This window comes from Terrapene carolina, unplaced genomic scaffold, assembly GCF_002925995.2.
Source record: "Terrapene carolina triunguis isolate 2854851 unplaced genomic scaffold, T_m_triunguis-2.0 Scaffold67, whole genome shotgun sequence".
NCBI classification, from domain to species: domain Eukaryota; kingdom Metazoa; phylum Chordata; order Testudines; family Emydidae; genus Terrapene; species Terrapene triunguis.
In genome coordinates, this window is record NW_020664418.1 from 52253327 (window position 1) to 52276139 (window position 22813).

Genomic DNA, 22813 nt, shown 5'->3' on the forward strand with positions numbered 1-22813 from the left:
GAAATGGCTGCGCTCCGCGATTTAAACCAGTAACGGAGCGGGGTCGGTTCCGGGGCGGGACAGGGCGGGGGTTGGTCCGTCGGTCCCGGGGCGGCGGGGTCGGGGGGGTCGGTCGCGGGACCGGGCGGGCGGACGGACGGGCCGGGGCCAGGGACGGGGACGGGGTCGGTCCCGGGACGGCGGGGCCGGGCTAACGGGACACTGGGGTCGGTCCCGGGGCGGCTGGACGGGACGGGACACGGGGGTTGGTCGCGGGGCCGGGCGGACGGGACGGGGAAGGGGGTCGGTTGGTCCCGGGTCGGCAGGGCCGGGCGGACGGGACGGGGGGTCGGGCCCGGGACGGGTGTATGGGGCGGGCCTGGGGCCCCAGGGGACGGGGTGGGGGGGCGGTCCCGGTGGGGCTGAGGGGCCATGTCTGGGGTGGGGGTGCGGTGACCCCGGGTCCCCAGCTCTCTCGCAGACACTAGGGACCGGCCCCGGGATGTGGGTCGCAGTTGTCCACCACCTCCGTCAGATGCTGGGGGAGCAGGGTCACCCTGGTCCCCGCTGGCTGCGCCCCTCAGTGCTGGCATCTGGCCACCTCTGCTCCCTTCTCTCCTTTCCCGGCCAAACGCTGCTGCCTCTGGCTGGTTTGGGGAGCCAGGAGGGGCTCACCGAGCTCGGGGCCAGGCTCACGGCTTTATAGGAGGACACTGCCTATTGTCCGCAGCCTGACGGTCACTGCCTGGGTTGCTGCCAAAGTCCTTTGGGATTCTTTGAGAAGTTGGGGGCAGAGAGAGCAGGTCCCCACACTAGTCTTTCAGGGCTCTCCTCTGAAATAGCCGTCATTCAACTGTGGACTGGCCTGCCTTTGAAGGGTGTCAGTGCCAGAGACTGCTATAATGGGCTTCCTCTGCTGTCAAAGTCTCTCAAGCATGAAAACAAATTAATAATACACAAGTTTAACAGAGGTTTGAAATTCCATTAAATGCATGACAACTTCTGCTGTGCCACATCACTGCAAACTGCTCCAGTCCTGCTACACTGGAGTCTCTCTGTTAGGTCTTTATTTGACCCTCATGAGGATAACTTAAAATAGTAGGCGAATTGGCCTCTTACTGCAAAGGTTGACACTAGTGGACAGTCCAGAACATATGGTAACTTGAGCCCATCCTCTTCAATCTGTAGGCCCTCTTAAATTTTCCTGTTCAAATCTTTATTGGTGTAGACTAATCTTTGAGTGGGATAAGACTTGTGAGGGGTTTGTGTGGAGAGAGCCCCCGTTCAAATTTCCAATTGTGGACTTGCTTAGTGTTCTGTGGTTTGGAGTGGGTGTGTCGTGATATGAGGTTGGAGTGCATCACAGAGTGGCAGAAGAGTGTGCCTAACCAAGGTTCAGGCAAACCTGGGTGGTGGTGTGAAGCTGAAGGAGAAATACTTTGCATTTATTTTGGAAGTAACAATGACCTTCCCTGACAGGTTTTGAGAAGTCAGGTGTGTCCAGGGTCTTCACCCTGAAGCTATGTCCTTTTTGGAGCACTGTGTGCTGTCTTCTTTGTTGAGAAGATCAGTAAGGTTAGAGACTGAGCCTTTCCCTATGCCATGGCCTGCTTCCTACACAGTATGGCTGTGGTGAAGGAAGGGGTCCTTCCCTCCACTTTGAGTGGCAGGGAGAAGCAGTTTGGGGCCCCTTTAGCTCCCCGGGAACAACAGTGGAGTTCCACTCCTGTTGGGAGGAACAGCAGTGGCAGCAGGGGTCCTTCTCCTGCCTTGGCAGAGAGGAAGGAATGGTAACTGGGGTGGTGTTTACCCCAGCAGTGAGGGGATCTCTGTCTGAGGCGAGCAGTGTGTCCAGCCACTCCTCCTCCTTCCCCTTCCACATGGACCTTCTCTAGACTAGGATTTAAAGGTGTGATATTAACATGTTGGGTAACATTACACTCTTAAATCCTAGTCTAGACAAGGCCACACAGCTCTCTGCTGGAGTGGTGTTGGTGGGGACTCCAAAGCTTTGGGTCATGAGCTCACTACCCCATTGAGGTGCCTGGAGCAGTTCCCCTCCTGAGCGAATATAGACTCTACAGATTCCAGTAGACATCACTGCATCTACTACTCATTTCACCTTTTTTAGGTTTGTCTTCACAATCGTGGGGGCTAGGAACTTGTTTTTAAATGAAAGCTGAGCTGCTGAAGTCATCATGTGACTTCAGGAGCTGGGGTTTTAGGCCTATAATCTATGCCTTAAACTGTCTTTGGGTAGAGCGACACTCTTGTACCAAACAAAAATATCAAGTCAAGAGGGCACAAATGCATCTGCTGCCTTTGCTCAGTTGAATTGTGTCTCACGCTAGGGCATGCAGGTGATCTTTCATGGGGAGAGGGGCTTAGAACCATAACCTGCAAATGGGGTCCTTCTCAATGAGCCAATTATCAATGCTTCCTTTTGTGGGAATGCCCATTCAACTAATGTTTTATTATTAAGCATTTATATTATGTTAGTGCTTAAAGGAAATGAAGAATGGCCTAGTGTGGATAAGGCACTACCCTGGGAGTCGAGAGACCTGGATTCAATTCCCAGCTCAGTCAGACGTCCTGTGTGACTCTGGATAAGTCACTTGCTCTGCCCTGTGTTACAGGGCTGTTGTGAAGATCAAGTCTTCTAATGACTGAGAGGCTTTAGATGCTGTGGTAATGAGGGCTATAAAAACACCAAGATAGGAATGCTGCAATCAGGGTGTGTGGCCCCAAACAGAGACCATTCCTGTCCTGGAGATTTTACAATCGAGAAGACCCACGCAGACAAAGCTTTGGCAATGGCTATATAATACAAAAGCAATTGCATATGGTGTGCCAAGGTTCCACCTCTGCTAGAGAAAAAGAGCTTTAAGCCAAGGGTTTATCCATTACACAGTTTCAGGCCTTCATTTTCTGGGAGAGGGTATCTGATAGAAACTTTCCATGGGGCTGATGTTGGTGTCTGTGTAATGGGTGCCCAGTTGCCTTTGCAGACTGGTGGATGAAATTATCACAGTGTGTAGATCATGATGATGTAAATTTTATCTAAATTAAGTGCAGTGCATTCCCTTAAAAGTCTCTCTCTCTGACATTTCCCACTGCTTCATTGTCACTGGTGGAGTATCAGAGGGAGTGCTAATATCCACAGGGCATCATCAATTTGTTGCCAATACTACTAGGTCTAGGTGACATGGTGGTAAAACAGCTAGTGGCTGCCTGGGCTCTGCTGGTGCTGCTACTGTAGCTACCATTGGTGGAGCTGTGCTGGTGGTGGTAATGCAGTGATGAGAGTTTTAGGGGTTGGGAGTGGGGTGAGGTGACATGGAGGCCTGGAGACAGAGACGGCTGCATATAACTGCATGGTGGCACACTCGCTGGGGTTTTGTCTGGCCATAGCATAGCAACAGTTATCTACCTAGAGGAGAGCCAACTTGCTGCTGCTGGCTGCTTCTTGCTCTTCTCACTCATTGTTCCCCTTGACCTTAGTGCAGCATTTGATGCGGTGGCCCACTCTCTTCTCTTGAACTGGGCTTTCTGTTGTGCTTCTGTTCCTGCCTCTCTCCCCTCTGTCTCCATAATTATAGTTCCTGTGCATCAACATCCTTCCTTTATGGAGTCCTACTAGGTTAAATTCTTGGGCCTTTGCATTCTGTCTACCTGCTCCCTCTCTGTCATCACTTTATAATTCTAAAGAATACCTACTACTTATACTCAACTGTACCTATCTTCCAGCTGCTTTAATAATTCCACACGTCTTGGCCTGGTAAAGTTATGGTTTCATCTCTTGCGAGCTAAATGTCTGAGCCAATAGTAACTCTCCTGAGTAAGAGAAACCTCTTCAAGTACCAGTCCATTTCCTCTATCACCCATTTGCTTCCACTGCAAATTATAACAAACGAAATTAAGCTATATGGGTATAAAGCACTCTTCTGTTGCTTTGAGTCTCCATGCAGGAAGGCTGCACTGAATTAATTAAATTGATTTTGGTTGATGTGATTTCTCAGTGTAGACGAACCCTGGGTCTCCCAGATAGGAGTCTGCAGAAGTGGAGAGTAGTTGAGTTGTTTCCTGGCCACGGCCCATTTAATGCGTGCGGAAGGCTTGTGGCGCCATGGACCACTGCTTTAAAAGTAGTTTAAAGATTGTAGCCAGGCTGAATGGATGAAAATAATGATTATTTAAAGAACAGATATGTTGGATTTAAAGCTATTTTTAATTGAACTTTTTAAAAAATTTGCATTTAAGCTCTGTGTGGAAAAACTGCCTGCACGGGGAGTGCATACAAAGGGGTGCTTATTTTTTTGACAATTGAGCCCTAAGTGACCTACTTATGATCCTGCTGTGAACCAGAGCCAGATTTAGATCACAGGAAATCCTTATTTCCAGTCACGTGCTCTAAGTATTGCTTCCCATTCTCCTTGCAGTGTCTCGAAATGCTGCTACCCCCATCGTGCTAACTTAAGTGCCTCGTGTAATTTGTCCTTTTTTTTTTGCAGGCCTTCCTGACCAGTGAAGGGATTGAAGCTTGAGGATTGGGAAGCAGTCTTCATTCTCTCCTTAGCTCCCCCCCCCCCCACCCTCTTGAGTATCAGCTGGTGTCCTCGGGGGTGGGAGACTGATGTAGCCAGCAGTCTGGAACGTACAGCATTGTAAGGGCTAAGTCTCATCACATCAAACTAATTAATTTTAGCAATGACCTCATTACCCTCCCAGCTAGTGCAAATGGATTAATTGCACGTTGGAGGTGCCTGTTTGAAATGGCACTGGATGCTGTGCTCCCCCCGCCCCCTCTCAGGGTGCCTTCCAATATCACTGGCTTCTGTCCCCACCCAGTCTAAAATCTTCTTCCTCCAGACCCAGGCACCTTCCACTAGTACTGCCATTACATTCCTGGGTTCATTCATACAGCACTAGTCCCGCCCCACCCACCTTAGGCTCTTTTCAATAGCATCAGCCCTGGCTTGCTCCCCATTGTGGGTTCTTTTTTATCCTGGTTTGTACATGATGATTCCAGAGCGGGATGGTCGGCCACCCAGGCTGTAATGTCGTCCCTGACGACCTCCCATGAGGGCGAGAGCTCCACTCCCAGGTTTTTTGTTGGTACCAGAGATGATGAGACAGACTTTCTGGGATCAAACATGAAGACAGACGAGATCGATTTCTTTGAGGACGATGAGGAGTCAGAGTCGGTAAGTAGGTCCTAGTGCTATGGAGTGGAGTGCTTGTGTGTGTCCCATGTCCAGCTTTCTCCTCGGTTGCTTAGTTTTTACATGTGTGGTTACTTTAGAGGTGCCCCTGTCACAACCTGCAGGCCATACAGACCAGGCAGTGTGCATAGTAGTATGGAAATGTAATGTCCTAGATCCCCATCGCTAAGGCTACAATTTTCTTATGGAGATCATGGAACCCATGGAATCCGTGACTTCCTGAGACCTCCGTGACTTCAGCCCCCGGGGGCTGGGAGCTGCAGGGTCTCCCCGGCAGGGCCCCCCCGCAGCTCCTGGCCATGGCAGGGGAACCCTGGAGCTACAGGCCACCTGCGGTGGGGCCCCCCCAGAGCTCTGAGCTGCCCAGGGGTGGGGGTGGGGGGAACCAAGGGGTGAGCCCTCCATTTTGTCAGATATTTTTAGTAAAAGTTATGAACAGATCACAGGCTTCCATGAATTTTTCTTTATTGCCCGTGACCTGTCCATGACTTTTACTAAAAATATCCGTAACAAAAATCTTAGCCTTACCCAACACCAAATGCAGCACGATTGCTCCACTGTTCTCAGCACCCAATACTCGGGCAAATTCTAGGGTTTTCTCTTTCAGGTCCTTTAAACGGTGGTAGCAGCAGGGTGGGCCTGGCAGCTTCACTCTTACATTGGATCACACATCATCTGCACCCTGATATTACAGGCTGCAGAAAAGAATAATCTCCTTCTGCTTGAGACTGCTTCCTTTTGCCTCTGTTCGCAACCCCCCTTACTGGCCTCTCTTCTAACCCCCTTTGTAAGCGGGATTAATTCAGAGGCACTACTGTACCTTTTCCTTCCTTGGGAGCTCTATTACCCCTTTATCCTTCCTAGTTACTTAAAGGAATTCACCATGAATAATGCAGACAGACTGCACTGAAGTGACTGTTTTCTGTGTGGCGCTGGCCAGGGGCCCTCTGGGGGCTTTGCAGGACTTCCGTCTTTAGCTTTATGGGTTCTGACCCTTGGGCCTCAGGTGTGTGATATGGGCTGAGCCTCTGAGTGTTAATGCAGACAAGTCTTGTACCATAAATAGAAATGGGAGCTGTGTTCACATGACGTGTGGTGGTGGTGGACTGGATGGGAATAAGCAGAATGTTTTCTTATGTGAAAATGATGAAGTAGCTCCCTAGAGATTCCTCTGTCTCTTGCTGCTGGAGGGGCGTGTCCAAACTGACAGCGTGTCAAGATGTTTTCTTGATATCTGGTTTAATGTTTAATAAGGTGGTGTTTGGGGGCATGAGGGATTTGAATCCCCTGGTCCTTCCCCTTGCCATATTGTCCTGGATTGTAGTGTTCAGGTCACTGCTCCATATTTGCCTGGGGCACATAAGATCCTAGATGGAGGTTGCAGAGCATTTCCTATTAGAAATATTTCCTTAAACATGTTGGTATGAGTCAGTGACCATTACAAAGAGGAGGGAGAAAAATTGTTCTCCTTAACCCCTGAAGATAGGACAAGAAGCAATGGGCTTAAATTGAAGCAAAGGAGGTTTAGGTTGGACATTAGGAAAAACTTCCTAACTGTCAGAGTGGTTAAGCACTGGAATAAATTGCCCAGGGAAGTTGTGGAATCTCCATCATTGGAGATTTTTAAGAGCAGGTTAGATGAACACCTGTCAGGGATAGTCTAGATAATCCTTAGTCCTGCCATGAATGTGCAGGGGACTGGACTAGATGACTTCTCCAGGTCACTTCCAGCCCTGCGATTCTATGAGTCTATCTCTTCTTCTGGGGCATTTAGCTTATTGTCAAAATCCTTCTAAACTAATAAGATGGTCTCTCTGAAGATCCCGTTTGGGCAGGATTCTCACTCCCGGGTCTAAGCTCTTTATTAAGAGACCAGTAGAACTCCTCTGACTCTTAATGGTTTTTACCCTTGTGGCCAGTGGTAGTGGGAGTAGAGTGCTAGCCAAGCCCATGTGTAAATGCTGGCCTCTGAAAGTTCCAATTAGTCCCTACTCTTTCCTTGACTCCTTTGGCAAAGCAGTTCCCTGCAGGAGTCTGGCCTCATCAACTCTGCTCCAGTCCTTCTGAAAGCATACTGCCATGCCTCATCGGGTAGAAACGTTGGCACAACAAGGGCCGAGCTATTTAGAAACAGTCATTCTAGCAGCTGCACTGGCTGTGACTGCTGGAGTCAGGTTTGCAGAGAATTCTCATTCTGACTCCTAGTTTTCATACACTCTTAATTGGAAACATGTGCATTTATCTGAATACTTCTGTATGTGGTGTCTTACCAGAGGGGACTAAAAAAAAAAAAAAGAGGGGGGTGGTGTTTGAGCAAATTTCCTTGTTCTTTTGGCGTTACTGGAGAGGAGTAGGGGAGGAAGTTACTCACTGTTTTTAAGAATTAAAAAAAAATAATTCTGAGCATTTTTGCATGAATAACTGCAGATTCAGCCCATGAACTTTGTGGTAAAATTGCTTTTAAAGATGGCAATTCCGAACTGCAGAATGAGTGCTCTGTGGAAGGGAGTATGTGCAAGTCCTCGTGTTTGTCCATGGTCTGTGTTTGCTTGGCTGTGTATGTGCTTGTGTCACCAATGTGTATGTGTCCACATCACCTTTCGCATGTATATGCAAAGAGGAGATGTTAGAACCACATATTAGATCTCTCCTTTTATAAGCTTGTAGTGGTTTAGAGAGTGACTCTGATGCTAGTGTAGGTGTTCAGAGATAGGAGGGAGAATCTTCCGTGTGTTGGAGAATCCGGTGTTTTAAGATGCTTTTAATGGTTTCCACCTGCTGAGTCCTTTGTCTTGGGTGGGATCTAAAGAGAAAATGAAGCATGCGTGTGGGTTGGGGGAAAGCCCCATGTCTGTTCACAATTGCTGCCTCTATATGCCATTTGCAATTTGAGCTCATTGAGCAAGCTGGCTCAGTATTAAGCTGCCTGCTTCTCCCCTCAGCCTCCAGAACGGCAGATTGTGGTCGGAATCTGTGCCATGACCAAAAAGTCCAAGTCAAAGCCCATGACCCAGATCCTGGAACGTCTGTGCAAGTTTGAATACATCACAGTGGTGATCATGGGAGAAGATGTCATTCTGAACGAGCCAGTGGAGAACTGGCCTCCTTGTGACTGCCTCATTTCCTTCCACTCTAAAGGTAAAGGTTTGTGGCAGTCCCTGTCCCACAGGCCTGACAGTGGGGAACTTGCATTAATAACACCTTCTGCTGTTTTTCAGGATTCCCTCTGGATAAGGCAGTTGCTTACGCCAAGTTGTGCAATCCATTTCTGATTAATGACCTTGATATGCAGTATTACATCCAGGACAGGTAGGAGTTCGGTGCCCGGAGAATCTCCTTCCTTCCCCTGTGGGTGAACTGCCTGACTGACTCCTGATCTCCCTCAGAGTGCTGTACAAATGCTGCTGCTGCTTCTCCTTCCATGTGCTAGTGGGTATAAGGGACGGAGGGGCCTTGGTTGTCTCTATTTAGCAGGTTTCTGGGACATGATCTCATCACAACTTCCAGGTGGGATGATGTAAGGCAGGGATCGGCAACCTTTGGCACGCGGCTCGCCAGGGTAAGCCCCCTGGCAGGCCGCGACGGTTTGTTTACCTGCCGCGTCCGCAGGTTCGGCCGATGGCGGCTCCCACTGGACGCGGTTTGCCGCTCCTGGCCAATGGGGGCTGTGGGAAACAGCGTGGGCCGAGGGATGTGTTAGCCGCCGCTTCCCACTGCCCTACCTGCGGACGCGGCAGGTAAACAAACCGGCCCGGCCAGCCAGGGTGCTTACCCTGGCGAACCGCGTGCCAAAGGTTGCTGATCCCCGATGTAAGGGGAAAAAATGGACTTACTTTGATGGAAGCAGGTGTATTTTGAGCTTTCCTGGTTAGTACAGTGTGTGGGAGGGACAGGGTGAAGTACAACAAGGGAGTGAGCTCACAGAATGAGAGATTGGAGTGATTAGTGAGGACAGTCAGATCCTGGTGTAGGGAGGCAGGGAGTGACAGCAGCAAGGGCAGGTGAGATTCTGGGGAAGGGAGGGGAACAGCCAACATTTTGTAGCTAAGTGCCAAAAGGGTAGGCTCCTAAGTAAGTGCCAGGCCTCCAGGGGCTCTGAGCACTTGCAGCTCCCAGGAACACCAGCTGATTTGTGGGTGCCCAGCTCCTAATGAATTCAGGCTGTATATCTAAATATACAGGAGTCATATATCTAAATATATTAGGAGTCAGAGCTAGGCAGCAAGGTTTGAAAACTTTGGCCTTGGATGTTAGGGCTAGAGTGTCACACCCAGCCCTTCCCTCCAGATTTGCATGCCTGAAACACTGCCCTGGAGTTGTGTGGCTGGCATGCCCTCAAGCTCTGATTGGCAGATGCTAAGTAGGTAGCTATTGGTGTGAAAACCATAGCTTCCCCATTTGGGACCTGTGGGTGCGAGGACTCGGCTGTTGTTAGGTGTCCCTGACCAGGGTGGAGGTTTCTTGTGGTACGGTCTCTACCACGCTTAGTTGTTGCTGTCCAGTGCTGGAGGGGGTCGAAGGTGATGTTCTGCTGTCCCTAGGTGTCCAGGTTGGGTGGGTGCAGGTGAGTATGATGGGCACCCGGCTACCACTAGGCTGTGACAAAGTGGGAATCTTTTGTAATATTTTTGAGTTCTGTTTGTGCCTCATTTTCCACTATATGCTACATTGTTACCCAGTGGGATGGAAAAGGACTGTTCGCTCTCAGGGCAGGCTGAGCGACATAGGTGTGGGTGTTGCCCAGCTGTCTGGGCCTTAGTCTCCATATCAGTGTAGCATCTGAGAAGCCAGTGGCAAATCCAGTTGCCAGGACATTGACATCTAGCAAGCAATGACCCAGAAGGATATGGATTTCCCCACCTCTACTTAGGGAAGCTGAACAACAATCCCCAGCTTGAGATCGAAGGAGAGGATAGGTATGAGGTGGGGGATAAGAGCTGGCAGCTGGAAGGAGTCAGGGCTCTCACCTGGTCTGATGCAGGAGGTCAAACGGCAAGACAGACAGAGTTTGAACCAAGGGGTTCACTGCAGCATGGCTGGGCTTGTGCTGACCAGAATGGACTGTGCTTTAACCTTCAGTTCTCTATACTACCCTAAGGCCTCCCCATGCTGTGTTCCAATTGATTAATAAACCCGACTGTTTTCACAAAGTTGTGAGTGTCACTACAAACACTGGGCGAGGTGCATTAATTCCGTAAGAGTGTACAAGTCTCCATCAGGAGTCGGAGTTGGACTTGCTGAATGGTGCTTATGGTGGGAAGCGGGGGCTGCAGGCCCAGAGGTCCAGTCTAAGGAGGCGGGGAAGCTGCGTGGCTTACCCTGGAGGAAGAGAGAGACCCCTAGGAGATCTGGCACACTGAAGGCATTCCTCCAAGAGACCGGGAGCCATAGCACTAGTCCTGTGGATCCATGACCTAGGCATCCTAGTTCAGGGTGGGCGGTGCTTTGCTGTTCACAGGCATCCCAATCAGGGATGAGAGGCAGACATCTCTGGGCAGGTGTATGCGGGTGCTTTGCCTTCCTTAGTGTCATGAGTGGGGCTTGGGCAGTTAGGTGCAGTGGTCACACAATGTGGCATGCTTAGTGGTTAGAGTAGTGGCTGTTAGAGACCAGGAATGGCACCAACAGTCAGGAACCAGGGGTCAGAGCTGGGGTCAGGAATCCAAGAGCAAGCAGAGAGACCGGTCCATTGCTACAGCTGGCAAGGGAGTCCACCTTGCTGCATAGGCATTCCTGGAATTCCTCTTGGGCTTCAGTGGGGCGGCTGGACCAATACGGGACCACAAGGAAATCTGTTGGTCTGGGCTTTCAAGGTGTTACTTCCTGTGGTGTCTTTCTGTATGGTGATGTCTGTGGTCCTACCATGGCTGCTGGGTGGTGGCATGAAGGTGCCAGCCATCCTGCAGACCTGGGTTCTAGTCCCATCCATGCTGAACCTCAAACATAGACCTTGTTGCATTCACTCGACTTAGTGATAAATCTCCAAGTTTTATGTCGAGGTCACAGCCGTGACCTTTCCGCCTATTGTGTTGGCTGCTGCTGACTTCTTGCCCTGTCCCTTGCAGGCGAGAAGTATACCGGATCTTGCAGGAGGAGGGCATAGACTTGCCCCGCTACGCTGTGCTCAATCGAGACCCTGACAAGCCGGATGGTGAGTGTACCCAGGGGCAGTGGAGTGGCAGATGGCAAGTTCATCTCCCCAGAGAGCTCTGCTTTAGGTGGCTCGGCCTCAGAAGAGTTTGGGAATAGAGCTCGGGTACACAGGGATGCTGATGTTTCTCAACCTCAATTTACAAACAAGCTGGCATGCCTGGCTCCCCTGTCTGCCCTTGGTACTAAGGCCTCAGAGGGCCAGCCTGATGCTATTCCCAAGTATCCTATGCAGCACACCCCAAATGCCCAGGCAGCGTGGCTGTGATCAGAGCTGACTCCACCAAAGGAGTACTTCCAAGGATGGTGCTAAAAGAGACTTGCTGTTAAAGATCAGACCTTGGTGGCAAGCATGAACAGACCTGATTCGCAATCTATGCTCCTGACCCGGACGTGGGGGGGAACGGTGAGCTGGGTCCCCTGAAGCAGGCTTCCCCCCTTTCCTGACCTGCTCCTGCTGTGTTTTGTCTGCAGAGTGCAACCTAGTGGAGGGAGAGGACCAAGTGGAGGTGAATGGAGCCGTTTTCCCAAAGCCGTTTGTAGAGAAGCCAGTCAGTGCGGAGGATCACAATGTTTATATTTACTACCCAACTTCGGCAGGTGGGGGCAGCCAGAGGCTCTTCCGGAAGGTGAGGGGAAGTCCAATTGCCACTGGCCATTGGCTGTGGGGCAGACACTTCAGAGCGTGCCTGTCGGCAGATAGATAGAACTCCCATGTGCCTCAAGGCCAGAGATGCACCACTGGAAGGAGAGTCCTTGGGTCTGGGAAAGGCTTGTGGGGCCTCTTGGAGGGGGAATCTGGTTTCAAGCTGACTGAGATTTTGTTGCTTGTTGTTAAATGCAAACATCTGTTAATGCCATGTTAAGAACATGTAGTTAAATCACAGTGAGTCAGGAATTGCTGAAGAGACAGTTCCAGCAGCAGTGCCTGGCTTATGTGCTCAATCACACCACACACACTAATAGAACAGCCCAAAAAAAGCCTAGTAGATTTCAAATGAAGGTTGCTCAAGTGCTCATCCCATCAACATGATCACTAGAAGTAATGGATAGTACCAGCTAATGCAGTTTTCATTCAGATGCCTTAGCACCCAAATTTCATGCTGGGTGTATCTACGCTACAGAATTAACTCCAGTAGTCTACCCTTGAAAGATTTCCTTGGAGGTTAACCTATCACGAGGGAGAGTGTCCACACTACAGAGTAACCGCTGAGTGCTGGTGGATCCATGCTGGAGCTCTGCTCACTCGTGTGGCGGTGCTAGGACTTCTGGAGGCACATCTAAAGGTTTCCTACCCTGCACATCACCAACCCCTCTATGAATACTGCATCTCACCCTGCTCTCCATGTCTGCTGTCACTCTCAAGGCTTTACTTACCTGTTTTTATCCCTTCCCCCATGCTTTGTCTGTTTTTGTTTAGCTTGTGCATTCTTTAGGGCGGGGACCAGCTTTTCCTCCAGGTTTTGAATATGCCTAGCACAATACAAATACTAAATTGTCAAACAAAGACTATTTAGTGAAAGTTAAGGTTGCATTAGAATATGCTACACCCACCCAAAACCTTCACAACATGGAAATAAGTTAGGGGGAAAGACTTGTGCATTCCTTTCCACTTTTATATTGCCTACAGTGCTTTCAACAGTACACTCCAGCACTCTATATGGCTTTCACTTCTTCTCCTGTAGACACACAACACAAATGCGGACACCAGCATATCAAACTTGCACTTTAACTCATTTACTTCTATATCAAGTTATATCAATAGATCACCACATCTGATTCCCACATTCCATGCAGTGGGGAAGTTATTCTGCCTTAGCAATGTTGAGGGCACTGCTAAAGTTTTGCATTAACGATTTTTTGTTTTTGCATTTCCCTGACTGCCATCTAAATTGGGGGTTTATTGTCTTCGTCAATGATATGGGTAGTGAACTGCATGGGAATTTAAACAGCAGATAGATGAGTTTAGGTTTGAACTCTTGGTCTCCTTTTTTTGCCCTCAGAAGTGAGTGGTGGTGTTCACATATGACAGATTTGCTGTCAAATTGGCAGGTTCGGCACAGTGCACAAACTTTCAGTTATGGGTAAAAAGTTATAAAATGCTCTATAGACAAGTGCGATGATTGTATAGCTGGTATTTTGAGCAGTCGGTGCATTAAGAGCAGCAATGTGGCTGGAGTTCTGTAGGTTTCTTGCAAAAAGAGGTACAAAAAAGTGAGACGTGAAAATGCCAAAAAAGGTGATTTCTGAGCTCTTGTTCTCTCTGTATTGAGTCTTTTTTTTTCTCAAATCACCAGGAAATTTAAATAGCATCAGAATTTACATTCTGTGGATTTGGTTTTTATCATATCAATACGATTTTTAAAAAGTAAATGTTTAAAGTTTCCATTAAATTGAAAACTTCTGACTTAGCATGAATTATGGAGTTAATACTAGCATCTCCATAACGACAATATGTGGCGGCTATTATTTTCATTAATGACTTGAATAATGGAGTGGAGAGTAAGATTTAAAAATTTGTGGATGACACCAACCTGGGAGAGGCTGCAAGCACTTTGTAGGACAAGATTAGATTTCAAAACGACTTAGACAACTGGAGAACTGATCTGAAATCAAGAAGATGAAATTCAGTAAAGGTAAGTACAAAGTACTGCACTTAGGAAGGAAAAATCCAATGCACAACTACAATAATAACTGCCAGGCGGTAGTACTGCTGAAGAGGATTTGGGGTTATAGTATCAGGGGGTAGCTGTGTTAGTCTGTATCCACAAAAACAACAAGGAGTCTGGTGGCACCTTAAAGACTAACAGATTTATTTGGGCATAAGCTTTCGTGGGTAAAAAACCTCACTTCTTCAGATGCCCACAAAAGTTTATACCCAAATAAATCTGTTAGTTTTTAAGGTGCCACCGGACTCCTTGTTGTTTTTGGGGTTATAGTGAATCACAGATTGAATGAGAGTCAGCAATGTGGTGCAGTTGTGAAAAAGGCTAATATTCTAGAATGTATTAACAGAAGTGTCATATGTAAGATACAGGGAGTAATTGTCCTGCTCTACTTGGCACTGTGAGGTCTCAAGTTCTGGGTCCCACACCTTAGGAAAGATGGAGAGTAACAAAAATAACGGGGTCAGAAAACATGACCTATGAGGAAAGGCTAAAAAAAATGGGCATGTTTACTTTGAGAAAAGAAGACTGTTATTAGGTCCCACCTCTATTTCCTAATATGTTAAGGGCTATTATAAAGAAGATGATGATCAAGTGTTCTCCCTGTCCACTGAAGTTAGGACAAGAACTAATGGGCCTAATCTGCATAAGGGAGATTTAGGTTAGATATTCGGAAAAGCTTTCTAACTATTCGGCTAGCTAAGCTGTGGAGCAGGCTTCCAAAGGAGGTTGTGGAATCCCCATCACAGGTTACACAACCCCCTGTCAGGGATTGTCTAGGTTTACTTGGCCCTGTCTCAGTGCTGCAGGCTGGATTAGATGACCTCTTGAGGTCCCTTACACCCTTGCATTTCTGTGATTCATACCCAGTTTCAAGGGTCCCATTCCACCCCTCTTTGCTCAGCCTTTTGGATTAGGTTGTTCCCAAGGGAGGAAGTGCTATTGCTTACATTGCCAAGCTCTTGTGTGGCTGAATTTGATTTTATTTAAACTTCCCATTTAGCTATTTGTTAGGCAGAGTCCAAACAGTGGAACACTTTATCGTGAAAGAGGAGGGTTTGAAGGGAAAGTACTTTTCCCTGTGTGTTGCTAGGTGGCTTGCTGTGTGTTCGTGTGAGAGAGAGACTTCTCCACCATCAAGCAGACTGACAGACTAATAAGTGCTGTTAGGGTGCCTGGCCTGTGTGGTTCCTCACTCTTTTTTTTTTTTTCTGCAGCATTGGATCCTGCATGTGCATATTTTAGCTCACACTGAACAGCTCCCTTTTTACCTCCTCTGAGGGTCTCTTCATCTTTTGCTTTCAGATCGGTAGCCGGAGCAGTGTTTACTCCCCTGAAAGCAGTGTACGGAAAACGGGCTCATACATTTACGAGGAGTTCATGCCTACAGATGGCACTGATGTCAAGGTGAGGAGAAGGCTGAAGTGAAAGTGAGGAATGGCTGCCTCCTTGGCCAGACCTTGGGCAGCTGTGGCCTTAGTAGTCCTGCTGAGAACTCTTTGGAGTGTTCCCTCCAGATGAGTCACTGACAGCACTGTCTGATCAGGGTGAGGATTTAATGCTTGTCTGCATCAGACATTAATGAGGAGAGCGTGTGGCACCAAACCCTCTTCCACTTCTCCATATGTCTGCAGCCCAGGTGTGTCCTGGTGGGTTCCAGTTAGTTCGTCTGTCTGCTCAGCGGTAACTTTTTGAAACCTGGCTAGATAATCCGGTGATGCAGGCCACCTAGCTCACCTCTGTCTCTACCCAGGTGTACACAGTTGGGCCGGATTATGCCCATGCGGAAGCCCGGAAGTCCCCTGCTCTGGATGGGAAGGTTGAACGGGACAGTGAGGGGAAAGAAATCCGTTATCCGGTCATGCTGACTGCCATGGAGAAGTTAGTTGCCAGGAAAGTCTGTGTTGCCTTTAAGGTTTGTACATCTCCCATTCTGTAGGAGTAACAGACTGTTCCCTGAAACGTTCTGTTTGTGCCCCAGGCATCCTCTTCTGCCACAGCCTGTCACCTCATTGGTCCTGACACCCCTGAGGCAGAGGTCTGTAACCAATCAGGCAAGCTGAGGGGACGTGGGGGTGGGAGGGAAGGGAGCAGCTCAAACATTTTCTGTGTTCTCAGCTACACGTGGGCTGAGAACATTTAGCCTGCTTGTGTTACATTGGTTGGTGTCACTCTCTAACTTGTGGCCTGCTATCTGCTACTCCCCTGGCCTGTCCCTTCCACCACCATCCCCAGCAGGGGCGCACACATCCAGACATGTTCTTCTCACCATGGCAGCAGTTGTCTGTATCACCAAGCAAGGCAGTGCCAGGTCTCCCTCTTTGTGCAGAGGCCATCCAGCTCTGGAACTAATGCATGATGTCCTGCTCCAGGCCACATATCTTCCGGGTGCCAGCAACTCCCTTGCAGACACACTCAACATGTCCTTCCGCATCAACCACGAGTGGGAACTGCACGATCCCACACTACACTCCATTTTTCCACTGGTGGGGCCAGGGCCGGATTTACACCTTACGCGCCCCCTACGTACAGCATCTTCTGTGCCCCCTGCCTACATCTTTTGTGTTTTCTGTAAAAAATGAAACTTGTGACCCTAGAACGCTGGTGCCCCTAGGCACGTGCCTACTGTGCCTAATTGGAAATCCGGCCCTGGGTGGGGAAACCCCTGCTGGGACCTCTTCACGACCAGCAAGAACCACAAACTCCCCCTTTATTGTTCCAGGGGAACACTGGGAGTGGATTCACAGGGCGATGCCCTTCTCCTGCCGTGGACCAAAGACAAACACTATGCCTTTCCACCCATTCCCCTCCTCCTACAAGACCTGCGCAAAATTTGCTGGGACCGGGCTATAGTCATACTGATAGCCTCCTTTTGGCCTCACCAATATTGGTTCACAGACCTCCTCCGCTCGCCCCCCCCCCCCCACAGTCCACCTCCACACCCACCTGCATCCCCTCATTCAGGCACAAGGACGACTCCAACACCCTCACCCCACCCCACTCCACCTCACGGCTTGGTATTTGGGTGGAACTTGCACATAGACCGGGTGTGCTCCACCCCCCCCCCATATGCGACATCCTCATGCACAGCAGGAGGCCATCCACCAGCACCTGCTGTGAGGCAAAATGGAAGCGCTTCATGACCTGGGCACGCTGCCACCATTACTCACTGGACTCCATATCCATTCCTAACCTCCTGGACCACCTTCTCAAACTGTCGGGTCTTGCCCCCCTCCCCATTTGGGTTCACTGTGGGGGCACTGTGCCTTCCTCCCTCTTCACTCACGCAACCACCACTCGTTTCCTCAAAGGTTTGCTCAACACCTTCCCACCAGTGCTCAAACCTAGCCCCTCTTGGGTCCTGAATATGGCTCTCTCTGCCCTTACTAAACCACCCTTTGAACCCCTCGCAACCTGCTCTGTCGCCCAGCTCCGTGAAGGTGATCATCTTGTTGGCTATCACCTCGGTGAGGCACACTAGTGAATTGGCAGCCACGATGGCTGACCCTTCCCCCCGTCATCTTCCACAAAGACAGTCTCCTTGCGCCTATGCCCCAAATTCCTCCCCAAGGTGGCCGCCGCATTCCACCTCAACCAAAGCATCCACCTTCCCATCTTATACCCCAATCCTCATGCCCTCCACAGGACCAGAACATTACAGTCGCTTGACATCTGCCAGGCACTAGCCTTTTATCTCCAATGCACCTGTGCCTTCCTAGTCGTCACTGCCAAACGTTGCAAGGGCCAGGCCCTCTCCTCCCAGCGCATCTCTAAATGGATTGCCTGTTGCATTTCTGAATGCTCCTGTCTCTCGTGTACCCCTGCCCCCTGGAGTCATGGCTAACTCCACGCAGGCGCACGCTGCCATGTCCACCTTCCTTGCGGATGTGCCATGGCAGGACATTTGCCGGGTAGCCACATGGCGCCCCATCCACACCTGTACCGCTCACTATGCCATTGCCCCAGAGCGGCTGTGGATGTGGCCGCCGGCCACACTTTTACAGACTAAGGCCTGATCTACACTACACAGTTAGGTTGACGTAAGGCAGCTTAAGTCGACCTAATTATATCAGCGTCTAGACTACAGCCTTGTCCTGCGGATGTATGTGCCCTACTACATAACTCCATCTCCATGAGAGGTTTAGGGCTTATGTTGGTATAGTTAGGGTGATGCAGTGTCTGTGTAGACACTATCAGAGGGGTAGCCGTGTTAGTCTGAATCTGTAAAAAGTAACAGAGGGTCCTGTGGCACCTTTAAGACGAACAGACACTGTGTTACTTACATTGGCTGTCAATCTCATGGCTCCAGTGGAGCAGGCAACTAAAGCCCAGCTGTTCTCTGCTCCCCTGGGGAGCTGGCCACTGCTCAGAGCAGGGGTGAGAAGCCCGGGCTGCTGGACCCAGCTCCCAGTGGGGAGTGCAGGGGGAGAAGTCCAGGTGGCTGGACTCCACTCTAGGCTGAAAGAGGGGGCCTGGGCTGGACCTGCTCCTAGTGGGGAGGGCTCCCCCCCTCCTCCCCCTGAACATTAGCTGTCTTGTCAACTTCTGGCTCCATGCTGGAGCTGTGAAATTGACAAGGCTTCCCAGCTCCGGGCAGGGAGCGGGCAGGGGAGAAGAGTGGGGCGAGAAGCCAGGGCAGCTGGACTCCACTCCTCAGGGGCAAGAAGCCCAGGTGGCTTCCCCCATTCCTGGTGGGGAACGGGGAGGCGAGGGGAGGGAGCAGCCCATCGGGAGCCCAGGAGCATGTGGGGCAGCTGGGCTCCCCGCAGGGAGCTGAAGCTGGTCTCTCAGCTCCTCACACTGCACTACCCGTCTTAGGTTGGTGGAAGTGCTCCTGGTGAGGATGTGTACCACTGACCCAAGGAGGGTAGTGTGGACATCAGCCACCACAGTAATTACTGCACTGGCTGTAAGTTGACCTAATATAGGTCAACGTAAGTTTTTAGTGTAGACATACCCTATGACTTCTCGCAGGTCCTCGCGCCCACCTCCATGCTGTGCACAGCTCGCTAATCACCCACATTTGGAAACCATATAGAACCATCGTTCAAAGAAGAGGAGGTTACTTACCTGTAACTGGAAGTGCTTTGAGGTGTGTGGTCCCTATTTGGATTCTAATACCTGCCCTCCATCCCCTCTGCTATGGACTACATTGCTTGGTGGTAAGAGGGATACTGGAGCAGCATCGACCCGCATGGCCTCTTATAGCCTTGGATGCAAGCACGCGGACAACGCACGATGCACATGCGGGTCAATGGACATTGTTGCAATACAAAACGGTTCTGGCTGCAGCGCATGGCATGAGTACGCATTCACATTTGGAATTCAGATAGGGACCACACATCTCGAAGAACCCCCAGTTACCGGTAAGTAGCCTCCTTTTTCTAGTCCTTGTGGTTGAGGAGAAAAGCTTGTGGAAAACAGTTCCACACAAATGCCATGGCTGTGGAATTGCAAAACATATGGGACCCTGTATGGAACCAAACCTATCCACAAGTTCCCCACTTCTGAGCTACATGCAGGTGAGACCAGGAGTCGGTCCGTTACCACTCAGAGGCAGCCCAATTCATTTGGACAATGTATTGCTATTGTTATGACCTAGCAAACATTCATGTACATTTTGGAGATGTCCAGTGCACTCAGCTGAGACTTAAGACAGCTTGCATAGTAGCCTTTGTGCTGTCTTCATCATAGGACTTTGTAATGCTGCTTCTCAGAGCTCTGTATGTGGCTTTTCCCCTCAGCTGAGGTTTGAGAGCAAGAGTGTAGTCACTTCTCATACACTCTTGAATGGCACCCAGAGATTATGCTTGTTGTGACAGTTCTGCTGTCCTAGTTCACTTCCTCATGCTGCAGACCCTTTATCCCACAGATGTGAATATACACAGGCTTACCTGAAAGGGCCAGTTACTGGTAAGTAACTCCTCTGTCTTTTCTGTCTCCCAGAATCCATGAAGTGTATGTATTGGTGGTATGGGGGTGCTGAAGCCAGAGAGTCCTAGCCTTCCTGCCAGAAAAAGCAGAGCTTGGAAGGCCTCTGAGGAGCCAAGTTGTACAGTGTATTGGCTAGGCCTGTGCCACATAGTCCTCTTTCATGGCTGCTGGGCTGGGTCTGTGCTGCCTGCCCCGTACCCTGAGCTCTTGGGGAGGCTTGTCTGAATCCCTTGCGCTTTGTTTCCTCCTCATGCAGCAGACAGTGTGTGGGTTTGACCTTCTGCGGGCGAATGGCCACTCCTTTGTCTGTGATGTGAATGGGTTCAGCTTTGTGAAGAACTCCATGAAGTATTATGATGACTGCGCCAAAATTCTTGGGTATGTAAAGAGCTAAAGCCGTGTGTGTGTGTGTGTGTGTGTGTGTGTGTGTGTATGTGAGGGAGCTCCTCCAAGTATGTGGTATAACCCTACGTGCCTTATGCTGGAGAGCTCAGCGAACTGCTCAGCAGGGAACACTTGCTTTGTATTTGAAACTTGTAAGTGCTTAGGATGGGGAAGCTCCAGGGTGTAAGGGGTTAATTTCTCTCAGATGCAGATTTGCCAGCCAATATTAGTATCTTCAGATGTAGTCGAGTTGGCCTTCTTACAACCTACTGAACCCAGCTACTGTACTGGAGATACTTGGAAAGTGATTGGTTGGCCTGATGCAAAGGATGCCAACGCCGCACTCTGGAGCTCTCCTGCTGGGTCTGTGACATGACAAATCTGACTTGAGAGTGTGTGCAGGACTAAAGGAAGCACCGTCTGTTAATGGGTTTTGAGCAAGGCTGTGGTGGAGGGGGATTCTAGGGGAGCTTGTCACTGGGTGCAGATTGCTAAGGGGATGGGATTCCTGTGTTCTGGTCTGTTCCAGGAATATAATCATGCGGGAGTTGGCTCCCCAGTTCCAGATTCCCTGGTCCATCCCAACAGAGGCAGAGGATATTCCCATTGTCCCCACAACTTCAGGCACCATGTGAGTATCTGTTAGCCCCAGCAAAGGGTGCCCCCATGGGTAGCCAAGGATTGCCATACTCCCCCGTAGCATTGTGCTTCCCCTCCAAGCATTTGGGTCTGTGCAGAACACACAGACTGTAAGGCACTAGAGAGACCTAACCAAACTAGGGGAGGGCAGCACAACGAAGGATAAAATTGAGTGTTGAGAAATGCAAACTAATGCACATTGGAGGAATAATATGAACCGCTCATATGCCTTCGAGAGTTCTAAAGGAACGACATCAACTCAGGGAAGGGACATGGGTGTCATGGTGACAGCTGAATGAGCCCCCTGCTCAGTGTGCAGTTGCAATCAAAACAAAACTGGTAGGATACTGAAGAAATGGGATGGTGAAAGTATCATGATGCCATTATATAATCTGTGGGATGTCCTCATTTAGAATACTGTGGTCAGTTCTGGTCACCCCGTCGTAAAAAGGTTGTACCAGAAATAGATGGGGTGCAGAGAGGGGTGATAATGAACAGGAGACTGACAAAACTCCTATGAAGAGAGAGAGAGAGAAGATTGGAATTGTTACCTTAGAGAGGAGACAAATAGGAGGGTAGGATAAAAATATACAAAATGATGACTGATCTGGAGAAGGTAGATCAGGAAGTTCTCTTATTCTTGTATGCTGGGAAAGGTTGTTGAGAACAGTCAGTTTCATTGACTGGTGACAAATTTGAAGTTGATGAAAGCAAATATTTTTTCACACAAGACAGCCTGGGGAACTCATGGCCACAAGTGCATATTGTGGCAAAGTGCTGCACAGGACTCAAAAAAAGGGTTGGCCATTTATATGGATAATAAGCACAGCCAGAGTTACTCTGGTAATTACTGAAAAGTTTTGGAAGTGATGTCATTGCTCCTGCTTCTGGGCATAAGCTGGCCTTAACTAATGGGGGTCAGAGGAAACTAGCCCTGGGGCAGGCTGTCCCAGAACTGCCTGGTGCATGGTTTTTTCGTTTGGTACTGGCCAAAAGCAGAGACCGGTGTTGTCCCAGTGGTCTGGTCCAGTCTGGCCATTTCTGTGTTCCCCAAGTGGAATTGTGCACTTCTTGAAAGCAGTTTGGCACAGTCCAAAGTCCTGTTCCTACAGCTGCCCAACATCTGGCCCAGCTCACACCACCAGAGTCTCCTGCTGCTTCATGCTTACATGTCAACTTGTGAATGCTGTGACTCTCTGTTGTCTGCTGTGATGTTAGTGTGGCTGTAGCATTTTGATTCCTGTCTTGCAGGCTCTGAACTTGTGTGCCAGTCTGGGTTGGGGTAACCGTATCTGATGATGGGGATTCTCCCAGATCTAGTGTAGGCTTTCTAATACTGAAGCAGACTTCTGAGAGCATGGGGGCGAAAGGGGTTTCTGCAAGAAGGGGATCTGACTCCTGGTGTTGGTGTTGGAATGGGAGAGGGCGGAGTATATGGGAAGGGTGCTGTCTCCTGACAGGGCGTATGCTTTTCGGTTTCTTCCACTCTAGGATGGAGCTGCGCTGTGTTATTGCAGTGATACGACATGGAGACCGCACCCCCAAGCAGAAGATGAAGATGGAGGTTAAGCACGCTAGGTAATGGGTGCAGCAGAAGGGGTATCGACTCTTGCAGTCAAGAGAAATGATAGGTAGAGAGCTTAGCTGCTGAGGCCATGGACCAAGCATGAGAGCCCACTGTGTGGGAAGTAGTGCTTTCTCTGGCTCCATTCACCACTAATCCCTTTCACTCAGTCAATCTAGCCTGCCCCAGGAAGCTCCTGCATTTTCCATGCAAGCACTGGGAGAGGGCAGCTTGTGATGAAGGCTTGTTCGAAGTACAAGATCTTGGACTTCCTG

General features: G+C 49.7%; 1 protein-coding gene across 9 annotated transcripts in view; it reads left to right on the forward strand.

Moving 5' to 3' along the window:
- Positions 1-4496: 4496 nt before the first annotated feature.
- PPIP5K1 (diphosphoinositol pentakisphosphate kinase 1) overlaps positions 4497-22813 on the forward strand; it is a 114623-nt gene continuing 96306 nt past the window's right edge. For 7 of the 9 annotated variants that reach the window (XM_029910721.1, XM_029910725.1, XM_029910726.1 and 4 more), the window contains exons 1-10: positions 4497-5183; positions 8144-8339; positions 8420-8510; positions 11267-11352; positions 11826-11980; positions 15323-15424; positions 15771-15932; positions 20208-20329; positions 20865-20966; positions 22466-22552. In XM_029910721.1, the coding sequence (XP_029766581.1) occupies positions 5037-5183; positions 8144-8339; positions 8420-8510; positions 11267-11352; positions 11826-11980; positions 15323-15424; positions 15771-15932; positions 20208-20329; positions 20865-20966; positions 22466-22552 (1250 nt within the window). In that variant the 5' untranslated portion in view covers positions 4497-5036. The remainder of the gene's footprint in view (positions 5184-8143; positions 8340-8419; positions 8511-11266; positions 11353-11825; positions 11981-15322; positions 15425-15770; positions 15933-20207; positions 20330-20864; positions 20967-22465; positions 22553-22813) is intronic. The other 2 variants (XM_029910722.1, XM_029910724.1) reach the window with 2 other exon arrangements.